General features: G+C 36.2%; 1 protein-coding gene across 2 annotated transcripts in view; it reads right to left on the minus strand.

Moving 5' to 3' along the window:
* The window catches only part of ly75 (lymphocyte antigen 75), a 45,938-nt gene continuing 28,378 nt past the window's right edge, over nt 1-17,560 (minus strand). For both annotated transcript variants that reach the window (XM_079845268.1, XM_079845267.1), the window contains exons 19-35: nt 16,206-16,276; nt 15,748-15,824; nt 13,852-13,988; nt 13,653-13,761; nt 13,372-13,535; nt 12,195-12,324; nt 11,887-12,107; nt 8,929-9,091; nt 8,653-8,811; nt 8,324-8,446; nt 6,866-7,054; nt 5,414-5,637; nt 5,114-5,297; nt 4,871-5,029; nt 3,332-3,454; nt 2,969-3,151; nt 1-1,322 (exon numbers count right to left, since the gene is read on the minus strand). In XM_079845268.1, the coding sequence (XP_079701394.1) occupies nt 1,150-1,322; nt 2,969-3,151; nt 3,332-3,454; nt 4,871-5,029; nt 5,114-5,297; nt 5,414-5,637; nt 6,866-7,054; nt 8,324-8,446; nt 8,653-8,811; nt 8,929-9,091; nt 11,887-12,107; nt 12,195-12,324; nt 13,372-13,535; nt 13,653-13,761; nt 13,852-13,988; nt 15,748-15,824; nt 16,206-16,276 (2,589 nt within the window). In that variant the 3' untranslated portion in view covers nt 1-1,149. The remainder of the gene's footprint in view (nt 1,323-2,968; nt 3,152-3,331; nt 3,455-4,870; nt 5,030-5,113; nt 5,298-5,413; nt 5,638-6,865; nt 7,055-8,323; nt 8,447-8,652; nt 8,812-8,928; nt 9,092-11,886; nt 12,108-12,194; nt 12,325-13,371; nt 13,536-13,652; nt 13,762-13,851; nt 13,989-15,747; nt 15,825-16,205; nt 16,277-17,560) is intronic.

Raw genomic sequence — 17,560 nt, forward strand, 5'->3', positions numbered from 1 at the left:
ATTAGAAGACATACATTGTTTTATTGAGCATCTTCTGCGGTGGTCAAAACAGAGGAAAGCTGATATGTAATCAAATCAAAAGACAAGGATCACAAAAGATTCTGTTTAAAAATCTTTTTACAAAAGCAGCGTCATCAGTGAACATTTTTGGGTTTGCAATACATCACCATCAATTCCCGAATCATCTTTGGTGTAGTTTGGAGTAAAAAAAATAATCCCAAACAAACAAATCAACAGCAACAACAAAAAATATAATAAAATATTTACAAAGTATGTACTAAATCCTTAATTAATCCTTATTAATTTCAAACAGCTCATTAAAGTGCATCAGATTTCAGTAGTTTGAACAAATTAGGCATAAGAGTGCATAGAAATCATCTCTGAATGTCATTTTATCATTAGATTACTGCACTGTGTTTATTGCGTTACCATAAGCTGTTACACAGAACTTGGATATTACTGTAATGAAAGCAAACCCAAGCCATAATGCCAGGAGAAGTACATGATACATCATCACAGGAAAATAAAACACTGTGGAAAAACACCATTATGGCAAGTTTGATAGGAATGTTCTATTGAGTGATGGCTAATAAATCTGTGAAAATTTGAAAGAGTGGCATTCAGAAAAAAAAAAAAAAAGACGATAAACATGAAAATACATTTCAAATGAATGAGACAGTTTTGGGATCCTTGACGCTGTTAAAAACAAATCACATCTTCAAAAAGAAAAGAGGAAAATCTTGCAAAATGTACAATCTTAAAATCTTCCCATCTAAGTGCAAGTTAATATTCAGTGCTGCTCAAGAGGAGTGAAAAAACCCTGATTTGATAATGTAATTTCAAGAAAAGCCAAAGTAACACAATCAAATTGTTATAGTACGGTAAGTACCAGCAGTCCTCCCATTAAAACATATACAAGCATTTCAGACATTTTAATTTAAACATTACAACCTCCAAATATTACCACTCCTATTTGCATTTACACAAACTGTTGAGACGTCCATTTAAGCCATGCTGTGGGGTGAATAATAAATAACCTTAGTTTGAACCACTGAAGCCGGTGTTTCTATTGATGGCATAGGGGAGTGTTTATAGTAAAAGGCACATCATCATCGCTACCGTTTCATTTGACATCATTCAGTTGAGTCTTCATTCCGCATCATTGATCATACTTGTACTGTCCGCGTCATCGAAGTTGCGCTGGTAACGTACAGTCCTATGGAAGCGATGCTTGTTTTTCTGGTATAAGAGGAAGGCGCCAGCAGCGATGATGCAGATGAGTACAATGATGAAGAAGATCAAAGCCACAGGGCTACCTGGATCTGCACATGCAATATACAACATTTTATACCATAATGTTCATTTGTTTTAAATTTGCAATGCCACTGATCACCAAAGTGACATTTCAGTAAAAAAAGAAAAAACTGCATAAGTGTGCACATCTCTAATCTAATGCTTAGTTAAAGCACCTTTTGAAACATCCAGCACTTGCCAGAAAGAGCTGCAACTGTTTGGGCCCTATTTTAACGATCTGAGCACACGGTCTGAAGTGGATGGCGCAGGTGCACCAAGGGCGTGTCCGAATCCACTTTTGCTAGTTTGCAAGAAAAAACGGTCTGTGCGCCAGGCGCATTGTCCAAAAGGGTTGTACCTAGTCTCTTAATGAGTCATCGGTGTGTTTTGGGTATTACGTGCAATAAACCAATCAGAGTCTTATCTCCCATTCCCTTTAAAAGCCAGTTGTGGTTGCTACATGGTAGATTCGCTATTTACATGGCGGAATTTGCGAGCGCAAAGACTGAACGCTCCTCCAGAGAGGAAACCATTTATTTTTAATATTTAAAAATGTTTGTGCGCTGCGGCGCATCCCTGTGTGTGTAATAAGCAGAGCGTACACGCGTTGTGCACCCGCCTATAGGCGCATATTACTAACACACCCTTGAAATAACACAAAAAATACTGCCAATAATGTCTCAGTCGTTGCCTCAAAACAGCAACACGCCAACAATTCGCCTGAACACACCTCTTTTCAGACCAGCGCTCCCATGGGCGAATAAATGGGCGCGAGTGCATTTGCTATTTAAACAACATGGTGCTGGACCTAAAAATGATAACTGCGTTGGGCTGAAACTAGCAAAAAACAATTGTGTTGCGTCTGGCGTCGCATTACACCGTGTGTATGAGCCCTTAGAATGTTGCTGTAGGCCTCTTGAAGGCCTCCCTGACCAATTTTCTCTTTGTTGTCTTATCAATTTTGGAGGGACGCCCTGTCCTTGATAATGTCACTGATGTGCCGTACTTTCTCCACTTTTTCATGACTGTCTTCACGGTGTTCCATTGTATATCTAATGCCTTTCGGCAATGAGATCCCGCTGATGCTACGCAAGCTCTTTGTGGCCCATGGCTCTTGTAGAATGCATGCCACCAAGAAGATATCACCATGTCAAAAATCAAGTGTGTGCTATTTCACATGAGCTTGATGATTAGTTCATTCTGAACACAGCCACATACCCAATTATCAACAGGTATGCACACTGTATGCAGAAAGATTTTCTTTCTTTTTTTTTTCTGATAAGTTTCACTTTGTTATCAGTGGCATTGCATACGTGCCAAAGTTCTAATATGATAAATCATAATTTCATTTTTACATCACAAAAACCAGCTGTTTTTACAGGGCTATTGGCAAAAAACAATGATTAATATAATTTATAATAATTTTTTTTATGAATGTGATTGTATATTATTTTATCCTTATAGTACATTATTTTGTATATGAATTATAATATACATTTCATTAATTTAGATCCAATGTGTGATTTAAGTGTTCCCTTGCAGTGTATATTTATTTATGAATTATTTTTAACTTTATTGAAAATTATTATTATTACATTTTATATTAATTGCATAATATTATTGATTATATGTATATTACGAGCCATTTTCAAGACAAGAAATTTCGAGGACTCACTGGCAGGTGCTTTGCAGACGATTCGGCTGCGGCTGTTTGAGCAGCTGGCTTGGGTCCAGATGCCGTTGCTGGAGACCATGACTGCGCAGATCTCCGATGTCATCTGTAATAAGTGCGATTCTGATTTTGCATCCCAGCTAGAGAAGTCCAGTTCACTGCCGTCCTGCCAACCTGTGGGCTTACCTTTGAGGAAGCAAAGATTTACAGAGCTAAAATAAGTCTGCAAAGTTTCTCTCTTTTCATTTGTAAACATTTGTATTTTTACACAGTGTAATTTAATGATCCATGCTGCAATATTTAACTCTTAAATGTCTTTAAAAAAAGGATTTGGTGAGCTTGAAGGTAGATCAATCATTATTCTACCTTTGGAGTCAATGTTGAGCGCCAGCCACACTCGGCTGGTGATGGAAGGGTTCTTCTTCATATAGGTGGAGACAAAATCATTCTCCTCTTTACTCTTGATGGTTAACAGCTTGGACGAAGAATCTGCCAGTAATATGGAAGAAATACAAGATGTTGTTAGACACTTTGAGGTTGATTTTGAATGGATTTTGCAGACTTTAGTGATGATGTTGAAGTTTGAATTTGAGAAACTGGGCCTAAAACAGGGGTAGAAATGACAGTAACCATGTAAAATGTCTCAGTCTCAGACAGTCTGTTCACCCACCATCTGGGCCCGGTTGCATGAAAGCCCTTAAGTTAAGAAAACCCTTAGTTATAAGGTCAAGGGTACCCTTAGTGAAACATGGGTTGCAAGAAAAAACCCTAAGGGTCCACTTAAGGAATCTTAAAGGGTTAGTTCACCCAAAAATGAAAATTCTGTCATCAATTACTTACCCTCAAGTCGTTCGACACCCGTCAGACCTCCGTTCATCTTCGGAACAGAAATTAAGATATTTTAGTTGAAATCTGATGCCTCTGAAAGTCCTCCATTGGCTCAATGGTACTCTACACTCTCAAGACCCTTAAAAGGTACTAAAGACGTCGTTACAAAGTCCATCTCACTACAGTGGTTCTAAAATAACTTTATGAATCGGCGACAATAGTTTTTGTGCGCAAAAAAACCCTAAATAATGACTTACATAGTGATGACGATTTCAAAACAAAGCATCATGAAGCTTTGAAGCGTTATGAATCACTGAGCCGAATGATGATTCGGATCGCTTGTCAAACCGCCAAACTGCTGAAATTTGGCGATTCAAACCGCTGAATCGACTCAGTGATTTATAACGCTTCGAAGCTTCATGATGCTTTGTTTTGAAATCGTCATCACTATGTAAGTCGTTATTTAGGTTTTTTTGCGCACAAAAACTATTGTCGCCGATTCATAAAGTTATTTTAGAACCACTGTAGTGAGATGGACTTTGTAACGACGTCTTTAGTACCTTTTAAGGGTCTTGAGAGTTTAGAGTACCATTGAGCCAATGGAGGACTTTCAGAGGCATCAGATTTCAACTAAAATATCTTCATTTCTGTTCCGAAGATGAACGGAGGTCTTACGGGTGTCGAACGACATGAGGGTAAGTAATTAATGACAGAATTTTCATTTTTGGGTGAACTAACCCTTTAAGGCTGTCACTAAGTATTTACCTTAAGTTCTGTTATGCTTATTGTACAGAAAAATGTCAAGAGCTGGCTGAAATTTTAAGGGCACACAATTTTATCCGTACAACCACTGGTAGAAACCTTGGCACAATTATTATTATTTTTTTTTTTCATGTTGATCTATTATCGTGGGAACATTTCATTTCAGATATGCCCCAAATAGAAACAAAACAAACTGTGACCATTTGCATGCATGTTGTCGCTTCCTGTCTAACCAAGCCAGAAAAAGCTGCAAACTGGAAGTGACACTAGGTGAAAGTTTCTAAAGACACAGCAATACAGCATAAGTACACTCACCCAGATTCTGACACACATTCTTGGCACTCTCCATATTAAAGACAGTGTAGTTGTGCATGTTAAAAGCATAACAGTGATCTTTAAACAGGACCCAAGAGGTCTGACCATCACTCTTAGGACAACTGCTGCTGGACTGAGAAGAGAGACTAGCACTAGTTCCTGGGGGGAAAAAATGAAAGAGAAACCAGTTTCAGACTGATCTTTTCAGAACAACAGCTGCGTGTTATCGCATGCTTGTCTTGCCTTCATTGATGTGGTTGTAGCAGATGGCCCCTTCTTGGGCTAAATGGCAGTTGACAGATGACCAGGTGCCTTTGGAGTCAATAAACACACACTTTTCTTCAGAATCACGGCCGTCATCTACAAAGCCATCTGGTTTGAATTGTACCTTGGTCCCATCTGACCACTCAAAGGGCCATCCGCTTACCTAGAGAAAGAGCCAAACAAATTCATAATGATAACAATTGAGAGCAAAAGATTAAGCTCACAGTTTATAGCTGTCATTTGCTGTGAATTGTTACTATTATCACAAAAACTGTGTACATCTTGGTTGGAGAGGCCAATCCACAGTGAAAAGCCGTCCCTTTTGGCAATCAGCGCCATGTTGTCATTAGTCGTTTTGTCACTAATGCTGGCAAGATGGCCTCCATTGCTGCCACACGCTTGCAGTGCCTGAAACCAGTCCATTTTCTTGGCCACTCGACGGTAGCTTATGCCATCCGGAGTATTAACGTCAACCACACCCTTCATGAATTCATCTTTGGGATCTGTAAAAGATATTTTCGTAAGTTGACAAATAACATGCAACATCAAGAATTTTGGCTACTATTTACATAGATGTAAGGGAAGTAGCACCATTTTGTTTATTTAGGAAGGACTGACCCTTGTAATGCTCACTAAATAAATGCTGTTCTTTCGAACTTTTGATTAATCAAAAAGATAGCCTCACAATTTCCACAAAAATATTAAAGTCACCACAAAATCTAAATTGACATTTCTTTTGTTTTTCTTTTTTTTTTATGGAATATTGCACTATTTTTCTGTTCACATTATTATTATTTTTTTTTTAAATGTGCCCTCATAATCTTCAATAAAAATATATTTCCCTCCCTCCTGCGGCGACATCTCTTCTCTTCTCTGATGAGGGCAGGACAACCTGTCACTCACATGAAAATCACAGCAATAGCAAGCTACAATAATCCAGTGATATAATCAATTCCGCATGGAAAACATAAAATCTTGTTGGAGAAGCTCTTTTACTCTGATATACGTTACAATAAGGAACTTCCATTTCATGCCGACTTTAAGCAGCACAACTGTTTTCAACTTTGATAATAATAAGAATCACAGGCTGTGCAAAGTGCCAACATTGGAATGAATTACATTTTTAAAATATATTAAAGTAGTTAAGTTTTTTTTTAAATATCTTCCCAAACCTTTTGAATGGTAGTGTAAGTGCATAGTTTATTTCCTCTTTAAAATATATATATATTTATTAATATATTTATAAATATTTTTAATAATACATTTTCTTTTTGCTGTTCACTTAAAGATCACATGGTATTTGACTGGTTTGACAATAACAGTTTTCTTTCCTACAGTATCTTCATGGGCCAGGACATATAGAAGTTTTTTTATTTATTTTTTTAATAGTTGAAAATTTTAAATGTATAGATCAAATTTGAGCATAAATAAAAGTTTCATGGTACAATAGTATATAGACCCTCCAAAGCTACAAAAATACAATTTACACTTTATAATAAATACATTAAAACATTTGGCTCTATATATTTCACGTTTTTTTAATTAATATGAGCATGCATACTAATGATAAAAAAATATAAAATAATTGATTAATGAGTAATAGATGGATTATTTCTGTCATTTCAATTGCTAATTTTTCAGTTTCAAGCTAAATAAAAAATATGTATTTTTGAAAAAATATATGTGTATTTAAGTTGAAAAAAAGCTGAAAACTCATTGGTGTTGCTTTACCATGTTCATTCTTGCACACCACAATACTTCGCTGTTTGAAGGTATCGAAAAGATTTTTGTTTGTTATTATTTCCCACTCTCCAATCACATTGAGGCCAGCCATGAAGTGCCCTGTGATGTTTGGTCTTTCACCATATCTCCAGTTGGAGAACTGCACATTGCTGCCATCTAGCCATTTCAGCTGCTCATCTAAAACAAAGACATCATAGAGGGCAAAAATTAACTGAGAAGTATTTTTTTTATTATATTACAGTATACAGTCATTTCTTACTCAATCCATCTTTCCCAATAAAGACTGGCATGACTTTTTGACAGATTTTTGCCCCAACTAGTCTGGAGGAGTCAATGCTAGTTGGCAAAAGTCAGAGCCAATCTGCAGATTTTGGGAAGTCGTAGTTCCCAACAGATTCCACAGAAAATTGTGTATTGTATGATGGGCACAAACTCATATATTTAGATTCTGACTATGATTCCATTGAGCCGAATCTGGAAAACTTATTATTTTCAATTGTCATGCGTCTCCTAGCAAAAAGGCGCATGTTTCTGCAGGAGTTTGGAATTACTTGAAAGTCTGGTAGTGTGTGATGCCCAGTTTTTCTCTATAACCATTTACACGAGTCAGCAAAATGTAACATGTCATGCTAAGATTTTAAAAGTTGTGTAGTGTATAAAAATTGTAAATCTGATTATTGGCTATTAAGATAACACAACTGAGAAGATTAAACTTTAAGGGCCCTATTTTAACGATCTGAGCAAATGGTATGAAGCGCACGGCGCAGGTGCACTTAGGGTGTTCCCCAATTCAACTTTTTCTAGTTTAATGACGGAAAAAATGGTTGGCACACCAGGTGCTTGTTCCGAAAGGGATGTACCTAGTTACTTCATGAGTCATGGGTGTGTTTTGGGCGTAACGTGCATTAAACCAATCAAAGTCTCATATGCCATTCCCTTTAAAAATAGTTGGCTTGCACCATGGCAGATTTACATGGCGGAATTTGCAAGCAGAAAGACTGAACGCGTCACCAGAGAGGAATCCTTTTATTTTTTATATTTAAAAATGATTGTGTGCTGCTTCGCATCCCTGTGTGTATAACAAGCAGAGTGTACGCATGTTGTGCATCCGCCTATAGGCGCACATTACTAACACGCCCTTTAAATAACACAAAAAATACTGCACTATTGACTTTAGACCAGGTTTTTGTTGATCAATAGCACAGTCGTTTTCAGTTGCCTCAGAATAGCAGCATGCCAACAATGCTCCTGAACTCACCTCATTTTCAGACCAGCATGCCCATAGGCAAACAGATGGGCGCAAGTGCATTTGATTTTTAAACAACGTGGCAATAGACATGAAAATTATAACTTTGTCGGGCTGAAACTAGCAAAAAACCCTTGCCTTATGTCTGGCTTCACATTGCGCCGGGTGTATGATAGGGCCCTACGAAGCGATCATCTTACCTGTCTTGCTTTTCTTAATTCCCAGCCACACAAACGTCACCAAGCTTTTGAACGGCAGCAACTGCTGCCTGATGAAATCATTCTCTGCCTCATCACGAATGGTAAGGATTTCTCCATACCCGGCTAAAACATACAGGAAAGATTACCATGAAACATCATGAAATTCAGATATGACAGGTAATGCTCCTTTGAAATCATTAAACATCTGCATTTATGTTTATAATTATTTTACAACAACTTCGACCACGGCTGAGAGTTGCCGTTTCTTCATATAATAAAACTTTAAAATCACAGTAGAATAGTATGAAGATATGATGAACCATTCGTACCAAGGGTCTCGCAGATCTGCTGGTCACTGATGTTTTTCTTGCCCCACCTGGAAGACCCTAACAGCAACGTGTAGCAGTTCTTCTTAAAGCGGATCCAGTTCTGTCCATTGCTTTTGTGGGGACATGAGACTGAATCCACTTCAGGAGTGACGGTCTTAACTGTTATGGAAAAATGCATTTGAAAGCAAAACATATGTTGGTAAATAATGAAAAGCAGTTGAATATCATTAGATAAGATTACATAAGTAGTAGTTAGCATTTATGACATATCCTCACCGTGTGGGATGTGGCAGATCACTCCTGAAAGCTCTTCTTCACATTCGGTGGCCTTCCAGAAACCATCAGTGTCCAGATACACACAGAGCCCTTCGGTGGCTTCAGAGGACCAGCGGTTAAACTCAGTGTGGCTTTGGTCTGTCCAGTGGTAGTGCTCCCCTTCCTAGAATAAAAGCAAATCATAATCAAGGATGTTCATGGCATTGAACTGTTCCAGTATGTAATACACCACGGTAAAAAAGGGTCCGAAATGTTTAGGGTCCGAAATATTCTTTTAATTAATACTTTTATTTAGCAAGGAGGAATTAAGTTGATCAAAAGTGACTGTGGATCATCTAAAATCTGATGACGCATCTATAAAATGGTTTGTTGAAAATATTGCGTAAAACAGACAGAGTTTGGCTAATGTATGCTTCAGTCAATGGATATGCATTCTGGCTTGCCAGTATGATCCAAAAAATGTCATTCTTTGTAAACTTCAATAGGAGTGCCGTATGCTCTAATTATGACCAGTCATTTACGCCGTCATCACCCGGGTTTTGATAGCGCACGACCGCCGGTGAGACCTGAACAGCTCAATTTGCTATCTGTGTTTAAACTAAACTAATTTTAGCCTTGCCAATTTAAACATTCAAGTGCAAGAAGACATGAATGAAAACTTGCACGCTTCAAGAAGATTTGTGTGTGCACTCATCCAAGCACACACACACACACGGAAAGCCACATCTCAGACAGCGGGCAAATATTGAGCGCAATTCCAAAAAAGCGTTGATGGGAGCGGAAAGTTCAGCCAAATCCTTTCTATAACGCAATCTACCAGTTAGCGTCTGGTTTTTTTTGGGTGGTGAATAATGGTGCAAATACCAGTAAATTGACATGGGCAAAGCTTGGTAAATCACCTTGCATGATAAACTTAAATACTCTCCCTCCCATTAATTTTGCGTCTGAAAGGGAACCTCCGACAACTGCATATGCAATAAGTTCAGCCGTAAAAATACCTCTGTCCATACCTTTTCAGTGCTAGATTTTCACTGTGTCTTTAGTAAATCCTGACAGTTGTTTTTCAACGCCAGAAGAGGGTTTGCGCTGACACAAGCTGTTAGTAAAACTGGCCCTATAAGTGACAGTAGCCTAATGTTCCTGCTGTCTGTATTTTTAATGTTAATCAAACAACAAAAGACAAGGAAAGCACTCACTGCTAGCTTTTGTAACTTTAATGATTAATCTTTATTTAATGTATAAAGTGGAGATTAAATGCAATATTATTATACATTTGATTACTTTATTAAATTTTTTGTACCTGAAAACTAGATACCCGTTTATTTTATTTGTATCTTTGCTCTATTGTAGGGATGCACCGAATGTTCGGCAACTGAAATTATTCGGAAGAAGTAAAAAGACAGAATAAATTTAACCAAACAATGATGTTTTTGATGACGCAATCAAATATAGCAACCAGCGCGTGTCAGAGAAAGGCGCGCACGCTTCTAAATGCAGCAAAAATGTCGGAAGTGAGGAAGCATTAAAGTGGCAGAGATAGATGCAAAAATGGCCATTTGCAGACACTGCCCAAGCACCCTCAAATGCAAGCCAGAGCACCCTCGGTTACTGTAATAATATATTGGCAAATGCTCCAGTGTATATTTGTGTCTGTAGAACATCAAATGTATCCATTCACAATGTGTTTATTTCCATTTACCTCTCATGAAGAAACAAACAAAGTGTAGACACGAATCGACGCAAGTAAGATATTTATTGTGCATTGTTAGCAGCTTCATTGAACTTTGTACTTTGTGAGATTGCGATGAACTGACATAGTGACAGCGTTTAGTGATCATAAATGGAGCGGTCTTGGCTCGCTTTTGAGTCTACAGTCTATATAATCCATTGAATAAAACTATAGTTTTTCCATGTTGCAAAAAGGATTAATGGCCAATTGCATGCTGCAAAGTTCGGAAGTGACATAGTGAAATAGTAACGCATTAAAGCAATGTAAAGGCAGACTAATAGAAAAATATTCATTGCAAAATACTTTTGAAATTCTAAATAATCTAAATAATGTCTCACTGTACACTCACTGCTGTGGTGGAGCCGTTGTTTAGCCTACATCTGCACTTTAATAGAGTGATTTCAGAAGTACCCTCAGTGATTTGATTATGATACCTGTAGGCATTATAGGCCAAAGATAAAATAGATGGCCAAATAAATTTTCTTTAAAAAAAATAAAATTTAAGTTATATTGTGCTTTGTTTGTATAATGTCTGCTGGAATGCCAAAAAATGTTCAGTGTTAAATAAATATTTTGTAATTGTGGTTTTGTAATTAATTTTTCTTTAAAAAAAAAAGCAAGACAAAACAGTAAAAAGCTAATTTTTTACGATTTAATTTATGCAATGGTGAAAAAATTGACAAAATGAACGAAAAACAAAAAAAACAACAAAAAAACCCCCGGAAAACTGCGTTCGGCCTTTGGCCAAGTGTTTTATTAAACAGAATTTTAATTTCGGTGCATCCCTATTCTATTGTATTTATTTGCGCTGTTGCTTGTAGTTCGATCATTTGTTCTAATTTTCTTTTTTATTTGACAAAAGTCCTTTTTCCCTGAGCATAGCACTGAACCGTACTGAAACCATGACCCTAAAACATGATAAAACCTAACTGTGACTAAATTGAACCGCTTCACCCCTAGTCAACAGTGTAATTATAGAAGTAACTACAAAAATGAATTACAGATGAAATTTTAAAGTATTTTTATATGTAAGCACAATGTAAAATCAACTTATTTATTTAAGTGTACATGGTAGTAGAATTTTTTTAATAATATTTCACAATATTACAGTTTAGTGTATTTTATTATCAAATAAACGCAGCCTTGCTGAGCATAAGATACTTTAAAATGAGAAAAAAATCTTACTGACCCCAAACTTTTGAATGATAGTGTGTGTGAGTTTCACTCACATCTTCGCTGAAGAGTCCAATCCAGAGTGGCTGTCCTCTTCGGGAAACTTGCACTGTAAGCACTGCTTGGACATATGCGTTCGGTACACTGGCTAAGTCCATTTTGTTGTTCCGACACAACTGAAGAGCCTCTGTCCATGTTAAATTGTCCTGCTGTACCACCTTAAATGTATGATTATGAACCGTGAAGTCATCCTCAGGCTTAGGCTCCTCTGTTTTATCTGGGAAATTGTTAGTGGGAGGTTAATCAACAGAATGCTTTTACATTTAACACACAGACGACGGAGACGGTTGCTGGTGGCTCATACTTGCATAATGCTGGCAGATGCTGAGATTCTGCCGGTCAGAGCAGGAGGTGTAGTCCCAGGTGCCCATCATGTCAGAATGATCATCATTGTACATGTAGGCACAGAGCTCCAGGGAATCCTGATCAAACGTCTGCCAAGCAATTTAAGAGGAAAAGGAGAAATTAAGTCAGATTAAGTGTATCGTGATTACTATATGGCCCCAAAATGTTTTTAAGTAAAATTCAGAATGAAATGTTTGCTTATGATATTAAAAGTAAAGCCAAATTAATACATGACATGGCATGAGTGACATAAAAATGAAAACTTGTACGACACATATGAGTTTCATTCTTCCATTAAGCAAAAAAAAAAAAAGAGATGTTTTGGGGAATGTTCATGATGCTCTTTTCCATACAATGAAAGTGAACGGGAACTGAGGCTGCCAAGCTCTAAAAATGACAAAAAATGTTCGTGAATGTACGCTTTCTAGTTATTGTATGACTTCAGAAGACCATTACATGTCTGATGGCTCAATATCATGTTGCTTTTATGGTACCATTTAAAAGATTAAGGTTTGTATCATTTTTAAAAAAAGGTTTTTGAAGTCAATACTGCATTTATTTGATCGAAAATAGAGTAAACATAGTAATATTATGAAATATTACAATTTAAAATAACTACTTTCTATTGTAATATTCATTATGTAATTAATATTTTTTTATGGCAATGCTTAATTTTCAGCATCATTACTCCACACGATTACACAATCCTTCAGAAATATGCTGATTTACTGCTCAAGAAAAGTTTCTTATTATTATCAATGTTGAAAAAAGTTGTGCTTCTTTTAATATTTTTGTGGATACGCAAAACATTTTTCACAGATAATTTTAAAATAGAAATCTTTTGCAACATTATCAATAATGTTATATAATGCGTTCTTGCTATAATTTTAGCATACATTTTTGGGTAAACTATCCCTTTAAAATAGAAGGTAGGCTTTCATAGTAAATGTGTTAGTCTAAAGATGTTTTTATAAAATGAGAAACAACTCTATTCTCTGTATAATCCACCACATGCCACAAATACTGTACATAGACCTGATTTCCACAAAACCTGATTTCCTCCAGTTCTTTGGACCAGATCTCTGTGATGAACAATATAATTTACAGTAAGACTTTCAAAGCAGATGGACACTTGCATTGATGAATATGGATCGTAACTGGCCATGCAGGAGTGGATTGAAGTTCAGATATGCAACTGGCGAGTTGTCCACCCACTGAGTGTAATGAAGCTTGAACTTCAGACCAATCCAGACCTTCCGAGGTTGCCCAGGTAACATTGGTAACATTGTAGTGATGAAATCTAGAAGGAGGGAAGATCCACAGGATGGAAAGTTGTTAAGTGTGTTAAATACAGTATGCGTTTTATATTTAAATATGTTCCTGGGTGGATTTTAATGCTAAATAAAACCAAACAAACCCTGTTCGACTTGGTCAGATATGGTGAGCATCGAGCCTTTCAATCGTTCACAGAATTCATTGGATTCTTTGAAGTTTTGGAAATAGGAGTCAGCTAAAACCCAGTAGCACTGCAAGGCACATATACAATGATGAAATTTGAACGTGTGTTTTAATTTTTTTTTATAAGAGATGTGATTGGCTGTGTGTGCATGTCAGACCTTGTCTTTGAAGTGCTGGGAACTGCCTCCACATGGGGTGCCTGGTGGGTGCGGTTCTGGGGTTCCTTTCTCCACAGAAGTCACATTCAGGGTCTCACACACAAACGGCTGTCTTTCATTACAGTTTCTGGTGAAACCTACAAAGAAAAAAAAAAAGATTAAAGAGGATAATCTGAGTTGCTTCATAAACACTAACTGTTGCTATCAGTTCAGAGAGATATTATTCCAAATTATCTTTTTTCTTATCTTTTAAAAATAAATTAGTCTTTCTTATCCTCTATTATGAAAGCAATTAAAATGCTTTATTGGCTTTTCTTGTATAAAATGGACCTTATAATTATATAATAGTACTAAAAAATAATAAAATTTGGGAGGGGTCATTTTTAGGTAGTGTGTCTGGAAGAAAAATGATTATAATTATAAACATTATTTATTTAAATTAGATGTATGCATTTGGCAGACACTTTTATCCAAAGTGACTAATATTGCATTCAAGGTAGAGATGAACATTTGATCATTTCTTGCTTTCCCTGGGAATCGAACTAGTGACCTTGGTGTTGCTAGCTCTGTGCTCTATTGTTATTTACACTATTTAAATATTTACAGTAAAATGGATTAATGTAAGAATATGAAAAAGTCAAAAACAGCAAAGACCAATTATTTTATTACAGAAAACATTAGGGTAAAAGGCGTTACACTAACTGCTACAAAAAAAAAAACTCCTGCTTGGAAGCATCATGTCCTGGCAAAGTAAAGAAAATTGATTGAAATCCTGTGGCAAAGAGAAGTCATTAAAACGGTTTAAGGGCGTGTTCACACTTTGCATGTTTGGTTTGATTAAAAAAAAACTGGTTTGCTCTGTTAGATTAGTTTGAACAAGTGTAAACGCTGCCGCCCACCCTGGTGTGCACCAAACGATGGATGGATCTCAGTCCCCTTCCAAACAAACTCTGGTGCGATTCGAATTAAATATAAACGCAACACCGACCGAAATCATGTATAGTAACCAAAAATGGGACATGATGTCACAAGATGCGACACTAAAAGTGAAAGAATGGCTGTTTTTGTCTTGTCATAGTCACGAGTTTGCCTATCACAGTTCATCAGAACCGCGTCTTCTTGAGTTTGTGTGTGTGGCCCAGCACACAGCATGGTTTTGGACGTTCGTTAAGTTCTGTCACGAAATATACGTAATAAAAGCTGACCAATCAGGTTGAAAATATCCCTATGCCTTTAGGTTTGGGGTTAAAATATCAATGTGAAAATTAAGTGGACCAGGAATAAATGGGGTTTTTTTCAGGTCCGGACCAAATGAACCAAGTGAACAGAACTACAAGTGTGAACAAACCCTAAAAGTCTTATGCCTGGTTTCACAGACAGGGCTTAGATTAAGTTAGGCTTAGGCCTTAGGTCAATTAGGACATCTAAGAAGCATTATAGTAGCATTTTTGCCTTAGAAAAAACATAACTGGTGTGCATCTTGAGAAAAAAGAAACTATGTATTTTAAGATATCTCAGTGCAAGTTGCGTTCAGTTAAAAACAACTCAAACATGCATTTTATTCTGGGACTAAGCTTAAGCTTTGTCTGTGAAACCGGGGACCGGGGGTTAATATTTTATAAAATTGATAATGACATTTAGTCAAAAAAAAATGTCTGTCTCATGGTCAGTGAAAATGTCACCAGGGGAATTTACAAAAAGGGGGAGGGATCACTGGCCTGACCAAAGTAGAAGTGATTCTTATGACATTCAAGGGAATTTCCATTGTGCAATAACTAGGGAAGCCATTTGAATGAGCCATGAAACATCTTCAAATGAAAAACATGTCAAGCTGCACCAAGATCAATTCTGCAAGGTGTTGAAATTACTTTAGGAATCACAATGAGACACTCATACCGGGTTCAATAGCAAAAGGAGTGATAGAAGGGCATCTTCCGAGGAAGGCTGAATGATAGTAGTGAATGGGGCTGAATCTGCAAGCACACACACAAACACACACATTAGGTTTCCATACATTATGGGGACTTTTTTTATATATATACCATACTGTGTATATATCTGTACATTCGTTTTTTTTTTTTTTTTTCTTGTTTAAAGCTACCTACTTATTGTAAATACATTCCTCTATAATCATGCTATATAGCTCAGATATATAACTGATTGACCACTTTAGGGGTCGTAACAATATAGACAAGGTTTTTTTTATACTGTACAAACTATTTATTCTCTCCCATAACCCTAAAGACATCTGTACATCCACAGGCTCCTCTATATAAAGACAATAAATTATGAATGAAAGAGAGGTTCATGTCTATAATTGTGGTTTAGATAAGATATTATAAACCAGAACTTACAAAAAGGGAACATGACCAGGACCAGGGTAACGAAAGTCTGCCCACCACTTCATACCCTCTTGTCCTGAATGCTACGGCAGATCATTCAAAATTAGATTAATCACAGGCTGATATGAACAATCACATATTCACATACTCACTCATATTAATATCATCAATTACTCAACAGATCTCTACTTGCTTTTGTAGTGGATTAAACATTGTACATATAGGGTTTCTTACAATACTGCCAGCAGAACATTTAAAAAGGAAACAAATAATTGATTTGTTTCATTTTTGATACACTAAGTATATACAAATTTTACGAAAGTGATACTTATTTCTATCACCCAATTATCATAAATGCACCCATAGCCAAGTGTTGCTATAGATATGAACGCAACTTCCACATGCGTTTATTTGGCAACAGGTAAAATGGTTTGGCTTTTAGTTATGCAAAATTTGTGATTAACTAATCATATTAATATTTTGTAATATTACTGATCTGACTGCACTGACGCAATCCGATGAGAACAAAAATTGAACTGAATTGAGCTGAACGATGGCAACACTGTTTTCTGCAGAGCTGCTTAATGGCTGATTTGACTTTGTTTCGACTCATTTTTATTGTTTATGTTATTGAACTGAATTGAATCAGCATTGAACTGACTCAAAGTGAATCAATATAATAATTAAATTAAGGCACATAAATAAGTGAAATAAGAATACATGTTGTTAATGATTAGGGTATATAGCATATAGCATTACATGCTTCAGTATTTTTCCATTGTTAGTTCATGTTAAGTAGTGCAGTTAACTAATGTTAACAAATGGAACCTTATTGTAAAACTATTGTCTTCTATAGAGCTGCTTAAAGCTAAATTGAACTCATTCAATAACTGATGAACTTTACACTGTTTTTGAACTGAATAAACAATTAACTGACTTGAGCTGAATAATGACACTATTGTCTTTTTAAAGATTTTGCATCATTGATTATTATTTTCCTGTTTATCCATATAAAGCTGCTTTGAAACAATCTGTATTGACTCTGATGACTTGGTTATCATGATTTTACTTCAATACTATTTATTTATTAAATAAAACAGTACATTTGCAGACAGCTTGGTTCATATTTGGTTCAGTAGACTACTATTCAAAAGTTTGGGGTCAAAACATTTTTTAAATAAATAAATACTTTAATTCAGCAAGGATGCATTAAATTGATCAAAAGTAACAGTAAAGACATTTACAATGTTATAAAAGATTTCTATTTCAAATAAATGCTGTTCTTTTAAACTTTCTTTTTGTTAAAGAATCCTGAAAAATTGTATCAGTTTCCACAAAAAATATTAAGCAGCATAACCATTTTCAAC

Source organism: Gobio gobio, assembly GCF_949357685.1.
Source record: "Gobio gobio genome assembly, chromosome: 19".
NCBI classification, from domain to species: Eukaryota; Metazoa; Chordata; class Actinopteri; order Cypriniformes; family Gobionidae; genus Gobio; species Gobio gobio.